The 11,560-nt window shown below is 43.7% G+C and overlaps 1 protein-coding gene across 2 annotated transcripts in view; it reads right to left on the bottom strand.

The window, feature by feature from the left end:
• Positions 1-3,332: 3,332 nt before the first annotated feature.
• farp2 (FERM, RhoGEF and pleckstrin domain protein 2) overlaps positions 3,333-11,560 on the bottom strand; it is an 85,764-nt gene continuing 77,536 nt past the window's right edge. For both annotated transcript variants that reach the window (XM_062997204.1, XM_062997205.1), the window contains 3 exons: positions 7,228-7,335; positions 6,223-6,374; positions 3,333-3,709 (listed from right to left, as the gene is read on the bottom strand). In XM_062997204.1, coding sequence (XP_062853274.1) covers positions 3,619-3,709; positions 6,223-6,374; positions 7,228-7,335 — 351 coding nt within the window. In that variant the 3' untranslated portion in view covers positions 3,333-3,618. The remainder of the gene's footprint in view (positions 3,710-6,222; positions 6,375-7,227; positions 7,336-11,560) is intronic.

Genomic DNA, 11,560 nt, shown 5'->3' with positions numbered 1-11,560 from the left:
ATTGATCTTCAGCGCCGAGGAGGCGTCGGACGCTCCCTCGTCATTCGGTCAGATCATCACTCAGAATTAAGGCGCCTCAGTAGGAGCATTTTAAGGGAGCTGAGGATTTAGACACGCCCTCTTCCCGGGAGTGTAGGATGACGTAGAGAGAGAGCTAGGTGCTTAGACAGACCCAAGTGGAGACGTACCATCTTGCAGAAAATAATCCAGTCTTTATAAGATCTGTACAGACTAACCAGTACTAGTCCAGGACTAGTTTACGTACCTATAATAAAGAGTATATAATCCCCAGTACCGCTTACTGCCCGGCTGAATACGGCTCAGCCAGGGTTTCAGTCTTTAATGAGACGTCTTCAGGTCTTTGGTTGGACCCAGTACAGCATCATCAGTGGCCCACAGTACCAGTCAGGTATCGACTACAATCGAGTATCCTACATCTGATCTCCCAGTACGATTACAGGGACAGTTTGGCCAGAAATGTGTTATACTTCATTTTCCATTCACCTTCATCCAGTCTATAAGGCTAACGACTAAGCTCACGGTAGTGAACACTTACAGCTACGAGTTAATCAGCCCTAAATCCTAATACTTGCATTAAAACTGTGGGTCATTTATTACCGGGCTGCACATTAAGAATAAATAATTAGAGACGCTACAAGAGCTACAAGAAAACACTGCTTTTCTTAAGAGTGTTATTGCTTCCAATCACCACTAGGTGGGAGCAGCGTCTTGTTGCAGTGAAAATAAGCTCATTTGTGAGTAGTACAGTTATTCTATTTTAAATCCTCCCACCCCGCCGGTCTGTGAAATTATATCTTATATGAAAACTGGTCCGTGGTGCAAAAAAGGTTGGGAAGCGCTGCGTTATTCGGTTAAATACCATCATACTGTACTATTAATGTACAGGTTCTGAGAATCGACTACACATTTAAATTGCTAGCTCACTTCTGCTGAGATCTGGGGATACAGAGCTCGAATCTCCGTGGTGCTATCAGCCGGTCAGGCGTCTGCATGGACATGATTGGCTATGTCTGAAAAAGGGGGTGGTATGGCCGAAAAAGTCTAGCCATCGATGTACAGCTAAACATACATCTACATCTTCTGCATTAAGCAGATGCTTTTTATCCAAAGTGACCTACAGTACAGTGACAGTGTACAGTCTGAGCAATTGAGGGTTAAGAACCTGATGGGGCTTGAACCAGTGACCTTCTGATTACTAGTTCAGTACCTTGACCACATGACTGCGCTCTGAGGCTGTAAGCTGGTAGCTGTAAGCGTCCACTAACTGTCAGCAAGTTCATTTATCAAGCAAGATCACTTCTGGCCAAACTGTTTGTTTAGATTAGAGTTAATCCCAGCCCTCGTGAGTAAACCTAACATCACTGTACCTAATGTTTCAAATAATCCTCGTTTAGCTCGTTAGGTACAGAACATTAACACAAACGGATCGGACACGTAACAGCAAACGTGAGTCAACAGAGTAACAGAAATGAGACACGCAGGGAAGAATTGATAGTTTCTAAAGTGGAACGCTTTCATAAGAGCAGCCTTAGTCATATCCAATTCCCCGATTGTATTTAACCTCCAGTCCTGACTGAGGAGGGTCGTAATTAACACACGGGACGGCTTCTTTCATACGGAGACCTGTATCACACATGGAGAGTCACGCACTGATCTCTATTATCCCCCGTCTCTGTGCAGCGTTATCGATCAGCCAGCAGTAACTACAGCAGTAATGAGGAATCACATCCCTACGACCCTCCCTCCTTCAGACCAGCCAATCATTTTCTGAGATTCGAGCTTGAGTTGTCAGCACTGGCGGGGAAGTGTGTTTTACCGCTGTATTGCCCAAACGCCAAATATTCTCAACTTATATTTCATTGTAGAATTATTCTGTCTAAAACCAGGGGTAAAAATCGACCGATTCTGATTCTTTTACAAAAATACTGTACATGAAGCTTTTTTTCTATTTTATTTAAGCATTTTCTCCCGTTTTCTCCCAGTTTAGCATGTAGTTGATCTGTCTTCCGCTGCTGGTGGATCCCCGATTGCAGTCGTTGTGTACGGAGAGACACACCCTGATCAGCGCACTCTTTCCCCGTCTCTGTGCAGGCGCCATCAGTCAGCCAGCAGAGGTCGTAACTGCATTAGTCATGAGAGAGAGACCCTATACGGCTTAGTCCCGCCCATATCTGAACAATAGGCCAATCGTTGTTCATGTGGCCGCTCAGCCTTAGCTGGCAGGTAGAGCAGAGACTTGATACGATGTATTCAAGATCCCAGCTCTGGTCCCTTTTTCGCCTGTGCGGAGCCTCTATCTGCCAATCAGGATCCTTACACAGCGTTTGAAGACCCCGCCTACATAGTCCGGTCATCCCACCCAAGGAGAGACGTGTCTGCTGCAGGCACTACCGATTATGCCCGCTAGATGGCGCCCAGCCGACCGGTGGCAATGAACACAAGAATAATCTTCTAATCTGATTTAAAAGGGGGGCGGGGGAATTTAGGAAACGTATTTAGGGCTGATGGAGTATTAAGCAGACGGGTGTTTGTTAGCTCTAGAGCAAAATGAAATGAAAACTACGCGTCCCTTAGATAGTGACCCCGCACACGCCTGTAAACTAATCATCTTAATAACAACAAAAATAATAATAATAATAATAATAATAATAATTCCTCCCTTACGATGAAATTAAAAACCTTCGAGATGATAATCGTGCATAAATGCATCATGAATCTTCACTGAGTGTGTTCATGTGCACACACACCGCCGACGGAGATCCGTATAGCGCACAGAGAGTCACACACTGATCTCCGTTATCCCCCGTCTCTGTGCAGCGCCATCGATCAGCCAGCAGAGGGTGCAATTGAAGCAGTTATGAAAAATCTCATCCCTTCAGCCCTCCCTCCCTCAGGCACGCTGATCATCATCTTAGCGCAGCCGTGTGAACATGTGAGCACGCTCAGTGAGGTCCTGTGAAACCGAGGAGCACATTACAGATCCTAAACCTTCTCGTGTGTCCACACCAGATGCCTCATTATCGAGTCCATCAACTCGGGAGTCCAACTCGCACGTCGATACGCGTTTCTATTAAAGCGCTTTATATTTGAGTGTGGCGCGTCGTCCGGCCCACGCTGCTGTGGCTCTGCGTACGTTTTTCTCCGTTCTGTTCACTTACTCTTCCATCCAAACCCGTTCCAAACTCGCTCCATTACCTCTTAAACTGTTCGGTTCTCCTGTTACATAAACGTCCTGAAATGAGTTTTTAATGAGGTTTAAACCCAAATTTCTACATGCTTTAAAATCTGAGCCCTGAAACCTCAACTGAAAATAATAATAATAATCCTGTGTGCTTTATTATTCCTGGAAATGCAGAACGTGGTCTAAGTTTAAATTTAGACCCACGGGGGGTAGCAGTGGCGCCCCTGTCTGCTCTTTTTCACCTCTTATTCCCGCTCAGCAGAAACCGTAACGAGCCGAGAGTCTCTGATGAAGACGAGCGTGTTATTAGCCAGATATCCAGAGGATTAAATAAAATAAGTGTGTTTATAGTCCAGATAGTCTTGATTAGTCCTGGCAGGCTGCAGGTTCCAGCCCCGAGCTCCAGGAGCGCGTCTTCAGTTCCCGTTCGGCTCCGCCGGGACTTTAGGGATGAGCAGACTGACCCGGGCCGCGGTGCTCGCCGCGCTCTTTATCACCTCCATCCACCTACAGGAGAAGAACAGGAGCACAGGCGTGATTTTCTATCGTTCATCTGATTTATCAACAACCTGAAATCACTCGCTCGAGTACAACCAATCACCTTTCAGATCACACAGCAAGCTGATTGGCTCAGACGTGTTTGATAATTTTGTAACTCTGAGAAGACTCATCTCCACCTTCATTCCTGTTACCTAAACTCCTAAAACCTTCATTCCTGTTACCTTAACCTTCATTCCTGTTACCTTAACCTTCATTCCTGTTACCTAAACTCCTAAAACCTTCATTCCTGTTACCTTAACCTTCATTCCCGTTACCTAAACCCCTAAAACCTTCATTCCTGTTACCTAAACCTTCATTCCTGTTACCTAAACCTTCATTCCTGTTACCTAAACCTTCATTCCTGTTACCTAAACCTTCATTCCCGTTACCTAAACCTTCATTCCTGTTACCTAAACTCCTAAAACCTTCATTCCTGTTACCTTAACCTTCATTCCTGTTACCTAAACCTTCATTCCTGTTACCTAAACCTTCATTCCTGTTACCTAAACTCCTAAAACCTTCATTCCTGTTACCTAAACCTTCATTCCTGTTACCTTAACCTTCATTCCCGTTAGCTAAACCTTCGTTCCTGTTACCTAAACCTTCATTCCTGTTACCTAAACCTTCATTCCTGTTACCTGAACATTCATTCCTGTTACCTGAACATTCATTCCTGTTACCTAAACCTACATTCCTGTTACCTAAACCTACATTCCTGTTACCTGAACATTCATTCCTGTTACCTGAACGTTCATTCCTGTTACCTAAACCTTCATTCCTGTTACCTAAACATTCATTCCTGTTACCTAAACCTTCATTCCTGTTACCTAAACCTTCATTCCTGTTACCTGAATGTACATTCCTGTTACCTAAACCTTCATTCCTGTTACCTAAACCTTCATTCCTGTTACCTAAACCTTCATTCCTGTTACCTAAACTCCTAAAACCTTCATTCCTGTTACCTTAACCTTCATTCCTGTTACCTAAACCTTCATTCCTGTTACCTTAACCTTCATTCCCGTTAGCTAAACCTTCGTTCCTGTTACCTAAACCTTCATTCCTGTTACCTAAACCTTCATTCCTGTTACCTGAACATTCATTCCTGTTACCTGAACATTCATTCCTGTTACCTAAACCTTCATTCCTGTTACCTAAACCTACATTCCTGTTACCTGAACATTCATTCCTGTTACCTGAACGTTCATTCCTGTTACCTAAACCTTCATTCCTGTTACCTAAACATTCATTCCTGTTACCTAAACCTTCATTCCTGTTACCTAAACCTACATTCCTGTTACCTGAACGTTCATTCCTGTTACCTAAACCTTCATTCCTATTACCTAAACTCCTAAAACCCTTATTCCTGTTACCTTAACCTTCATTCCTGTTACCTAAACCTTCATTCCTGTTACCTGAACGTTCATTCCTGTTACCTAAACCTTCATTCCTGTTACCTGAACGTTCATTCCTGTTACCTAAACCTTCATTCCTGTTACCTAAACTCCTAAAACCCTTATTCCTGTTACCTTAACCTTCATTCCTGTTACCTAAACCTTCATTCCTGTTACCTAAACCTACATTCCTGTTACCTAAACCTTCATTCCTGTTACCTAAACCTTCATTCCTGTTACCTAAACCTTCATTCCCGTTAGCTAAACCTTCATTCCCGTTAGCTAAACCTTCATTCCCGTTAGCTAAACCTTCATTCCTGTTACCTAAACCTATATTCCTGTTACCTAAACCTTCATTCCTGTTACCTAAACGTTCATTCCTGTTACCTAAACGTTCATTCGTTACCTAAACCTTCATTCCTGTTACCTAAACCTTCATTCCTGTTACCTAAACCTTCATTCCCGTTAGCTAAACCTTCATTCTTGTTACCTAAACCTATATTCCTGTTACCTAAACCTTCATTCCTGTTACCTAAACCTACATTCCTGTTACCTAAACCTTCATTCCTGTTACCTAAACCTTCATTCTTGTTACCTAAACCTTCATTCCTGTTACCTAAACCTTCATTCCTGTTACCTAAACCTACATTCGTTACCTAAACCTTCATTCCTGTTACCTAAACCTTCATTCCTGTTACCTAAACCTTCATTCCCGTTAGCTAAACCTTCATTCCTGTTACCTAAACCTATATTCCTGTTACCTAAACCTTCATTCCCGTTAGCTAAACCTTCATTCCTGTTACCTAAACCTTCATTCCCGTTACCTACATTTTTTCTTAGTTCTTATTCATTTAAACAAAAACATTTTGTGATAAATCACTATACTGTGCTCAGTGCTTTAGCATGTTCTCTATGCTGCTAGATTTTATCTATTTACTACAGTAATTCTAAAACTCAGTTAAAAACTCAGTCGTGTTACTCATATACACTCATCTTCCACTTAGAATCCTTGTACAAATAAAACAAAGGTGCCCGAGATTCGACCCAAACCCATCCTGAGTAGTGAAGCATGTGTGTTACTAGATTCACCTCTCGAAGGTGTACTCGCTCTCCGCCCTGAAGAAATACACGTGGGACTTGAACTGCAGCTTGAAGACGTACTCTTTGTGGATGCTGTCGGTGTCGCCGGGGGTGCTGACCGTGTACCCCAGGAGGGGCAGACTGGCCAGAGGAAAGTCGTCCTGCAGCACAAAAAGATCATCATGAACTCTGAAGCGCAGGGGAGCGGTGACCACACCTTTACATGTTGTTGTTACAGCTGTGACTCGGGGTTATAATCAGACTGTACGGTAAAGCCTAAACCAGTACAATAATATTTAGACACGCTCAGTTCAGTTCTGTCAGGGGCGATGATGTGGCGCTTCGCCTTCGTCTCTCATTTTTAAGTCGACGTTTGACACAAGCTCAGAATTCAACGTTTACTGAAACAAAACCACACCAACATCTATTTCAGGCTTTTGGGAACACAGATCTGTGGGTGTCGTCTGTAGAGGATGAAACCCGTGCTCAAGGAGAGATTTCGCCCTCTCCAGCCCGTCCTGTCTTTTCTCAGCGCTCAGCTGTGCTTTAACACTCACAGTGGTGCTTTAATGTCTCCACCCAGGTCGCGTTGATGCCAAATGGGTGTAATATCCACTGAGACTGGCACCGGCGGTGACTGGCGATGGCGGGGGCATTCGGCGCCGCTTTAGTGAGTTAAAGTCTCGTGAAAGGCACCAATCAAGAGTTATAATAAATAAAAGCCCATTCCTTTAGTAAGTGTTTGTTACAGATATAGTACAGCTAATATAAAAAAATCCCCTGAGCACAAATAAACAATCAAATCAGGATTAATGTCCAGTGATGGCAACATTAGGAGAACCAGAATTAAATCATACAAGATATTAAATAAGATGAACGTTCAGATCTGCACGAATCGTGTGTAGTTTACACTTTAATATCTGACATTTTAAAGCAACATTCTACTCCAAATAATCAAAAGAGTGAGAGAGACTACCAGAACTGTTAATGGTACATGTTAGTGGTATTCAGTACCTGATGTGTTTTATAGAAGAAGAGGCAGAAGTTGGTGAAGACCACCCAGAGTTTCTGCCAGCCGTTACTGTTCTTGAACTTCCTCAGCAGGTACCCGGAGAGCTGGTTCTGTATATACAGGAGGAGAGGCGTCACTGTACGGGCGGGACCCAGGGACTAAAAGCATTAGTAGGTTCTCCCTTTTTCCCCTGTATGTATGATAATATTGTCACTCTGACTGAGAAGATTCATCTCCACGTTCATTCCTGTTACCTGAACGTACATTCCCGTTACCTGAACGTACATTCCCGTTACCTAAACACTCATTCCTGTTACCTGAACGTACATTCCTGTTACCTGAACGTACATTCCTGTTACCTAAACACTCATTCCTGTTACCTGAACGTACATTCCTGTTACCTGAACCTTCATTCCTGTTACCTAAACCTTCATTCCCGTTACCTGAACCTTCATTCCTGTTACCTGAACCTTCATTCCTGTTACCTAAACCTTCATTCCCGTTACCTGAACCTTCATTCCTGTTACCTGAACGTACATTCCTGTTACCTAAACCTTCATTCCTGTTACCTAAACCTTCATTCCTGTTACCTGAACCTTCATTCCTGTTACCTGAACCTTCATTCCTGTTACCTGAACGTACATTCCCGTTACCTAAACACTCATTCCTGTTACCTGAACGTACATTCCTGTTACCTGAACGTACATTCCTGTTACCTAAACACTCATTCCTGTTACCTGAACGTACATTCCTGTTACCTGAACCTTCATTCCTGTTACCTAAACCTACATTCCCGTTACCTGAACCTTCATTCCTGTTACCTGAACGTACATTCCTGTTACCTGAACCTTCATTCCTGTTACCTAAACCTTCATTCCCGTTACCTGAACCTTCATTCCTGTTACCTGAACCTTCATTCCTGTTACCTAAACCTTCATTCCCGTTACCTGAACCTTCATTCCTGTTACCTGAACGTACATTCCTGTTACCTAAACCTTCATTCCTGTTACCTAAACCTTCATTCCCGTTACCTGAACCTTCATTCCTGTTACCTGAACGTACATTCCTGTTACCTAAACCTTCATTCCTGTTACCTGAACCTTCATTCCTGTTACCTGAACGTACATTCCTGTTACCTAAACCTTCATTCCTGTTACCTAAACCTTCATTCCTGTTACCTGAACGTACATTCCCGTTACCTAAACACTCATTCCTGTTACCTGAACCTTCATTCCTGTTACCTGAAGCTTCATTCCTGTTACCTGAACCTTCATTCCTGTTACCTGAACCTTCATTCCTGTTACCTGAATGTACATTCCTGTTACCTAAACCTTCATTCCTGTTACCTAAACCTTCATTCCTGTTACCTAAACCTTCATTCCTGTTACCTGAACCTTCATTCCTGTTACCTGAACCTTCATTCCTGTTACCTGAACGTACATTCCCGTTACCTGAACACTCATTCCTGTTACCTAAACCTTCATTCCTGTTACCTGAACCTTCATTCCTGTTACCTGAACGTACATTCCTGTTACCTGAACGTACATTCCTGTTACCTAAACACTCATTCCTGTTACCTGAACGTACATTCCCGTTACCTAAACACTCATTCCTGTTACCTGAACCTTCATTCCTGTTACCTGAAGCTTCATTCCTGTTACCTGAACCTTCATTCCTGTTACCTGAACCTTCATTCCTGTTACCTGAATGTACATTCCTGTTACCTAAACCTTCATTCCTGTTACCTGAACGTACATTCCCGTTACCTAAACACTCATTCCTGTTACCTAAACCTTCATTCCTGTTACCTAAACCTTCATTCCTGTTACCTGAACCTTCATTCCTGTTACCTGAACCTTCATTCCTGTTACCTGAACGTACATTCCTGTTACCTAAACACTCATTCCTGTTACCTGAACGTACATTCCCGTTACCTAAACACTCATTCCTGTTACCTAAACCTTCATTCCTGTTACCTAAACCTTCATTCCTGTTACCTGAACCTTCATTCCTGTTACCTGAACCTTCATTCCTGTTACCTGAACGTACATTCCTGTTACCTAAACCTTCATTCCTGTTACCTGAACGTACATTCCCGTTACCTAAACACTCATTCCTGTTACCTAAACCTTCATTCCTGTTACCTGAACGTACATTCCTGTTACCTAAACACTCATTCCTGTTACCTAAACCTTCATTCCTGTTACCTGAACGTACATTCCTGTTACCTAATCCTTCATTCCTGTTACATGAACCTTCATTCCTGTTACCTGAACGTACATTCCCGTTACCTGAACCTACATTCCTGTTACCTGAACCTTCATTCCTGTTACCTGAACCTTCATTCCTGTTACCTAAACCTTCATTCCTGTTACCTAAACCTTCATTCCTGTTACCTGAACCTTCATTCCTGTTACCTGAACCTTCATTCCTGTTACCTAAACCTTCATTCCTGTTACCTAAACCTTCATTCATGTTACCTAAACCTACAGGGGTTGGACAATGAAACTGAAACGCCTGTCATTTTAGTGTGGTAGGTTTCATGGCTAAATTGGACCAGTCTGGTGGCCAATCTTCATTAATTGCACATTGCACCAGTAAGAGCAGAGTGTGAAGGTTCAATTAGCAGGGTAAGAGCACAGTTTTGCTCAAAATATTGCAATGCACACAACATTATGGGTGACATACCAGAGTTCAAAAGAGGACAAATTGTTGGTGCACGTCTTGCTGGCGCATCTGTGACCAAGACAGCAAGTCTTTGTGATGTATCAAGAGCCACGGTATCCAGGGTAATGTCAGCATACCACCAAGAAGGACAAACCACATCCAACAGGATTAACTGTGGACGCAAGAGGAAGCTGTCTGAAAGGGATGTTCGGGTGCTAACCCGGATTGTATCCAAAAAACATAAAACCACGGCTGCCCAAATCACGGCAGAATTAAATGTGCACCTCGACTCTCCTGTTTCCACCAGAACTGTCCGTCGGGAGCTCCACAGGGTCAATATACACGGCTGGGCTGCTATAGCCAAACCTTCGGTCACTCGTGCCGATGCCAAACGTCGGTTTCAATGGTGCAAGGAGCGCAAATCTTGGGCTGTGGACAATGTGAAACATGTATTGTTCTCTGATGAGTCCACCTTTACTGTTTTCCCCACATCCGGGAGAGTTACGGTGTGGAGAAGCCCCAAAGAAGCGTACCACCCAGACTGTTGCATGCCCAGAGTGAAGCATGGGGGTGGATCAGTGATGGTTTGGGCTGCCATATCATGGCATTCCCTTGGCCCAATACTTGTGCTAGATGGGCGCGTCACTGCCAAGGACTACCGAACCATTCTGGAGGACCATGTGCATCCAATGGCGGTGCCGTGTATCAGGATGACAATGCACCAATACACACAGCAAGACTGGTGAAAGATTGGTTTGATGAACATGAAAGTGAAGTTGAACATCTCCCATGGCCTGCACAGTCACCAGATCTAAATATTATTGAGCCACTTTGGGGTGTTTTGGAGAAGCGAGTCAGGAAACGTTTTCCTCCACCAGCATCACGTAGTGACCTGGCCACTATCCTGCAAGAAGAATGGCTTAAAATCCCTCTGACCACTGTGCAGGACTTGTATATGTCATTTCCAAGACGAATTGACGCTGTATTGGCCACTAAAGGAGGCCCAACACCATACTAATAAATTATTGTGGTCTAAAACCAGGTGTTTCAGTTATTTTGTCCAACCCCTGTACATTCCTTTTACCTGAACCTTCATTCCTGTTACATACATTTATTCTTATTATATAAAGAACATTCTGTGATAAATCACTAGACTGTGCCCGGCATTCTAGTGCTTTAGCATGTTCTCCACGCTGCTATATTTTATGTATGTACTAATTCTAGGTTAAAAACTCAGTCCTGTTACGTTCAGTCCTGTTACTCATATACACTTATCTTCCACTTAGAAACCATGTACAAATGAAACAAAGGTGCCTGAGATTCGACCAAAACCCATTCTGAGTAGTGTAGTGTGTGTGGTTCTAGATTTAGTGGTGCTGGTGTTAGCTCTATACTTTGGGTTCTACCCCCTGTAGGTGATGGTGTACCTGGTTCATGCGCAGGTAATCAGTGAGAGAGAGGTTCTGTGTGCGGTACCAGCACACGTGTGTAATGGTGTTCGGTCTCTGTCCCTGACCGAGCAGGTATCGGGGGGGCAGTTCTGGAGACGCGGCCGGAGAGCCGAACACTGAGCGTGCGCGGGAACGGGGCATGCAGCGGCGTGAACGAGCGAGGAGAGAGAAGCGGGCGTGGTGCAGAAGAAGAGAAGTGTGTTAGTGTCAGTACAGA

The sequence above is a fragment of the Trichomycterus rosablanca genome, chromosome 6, assembly GCF_030014385.1.
Source record: "Trichomycterus rosablanca isolate fTriRos1 chromosome 6, fTriRos1.hap1, whole genome shotgun sequence".
NCBI lineage: Eukaryota > Metazoa > Chordata > Actinopteri > Siluriformes > Trichomycteridae > Trichomycterus > Trichomycterus rosablanca.
The sequence above is the reverse complement of the archived record's forward strand: the minus strand, read 5'-3'. Positions and strand labels throughout refer to the sequence as shown.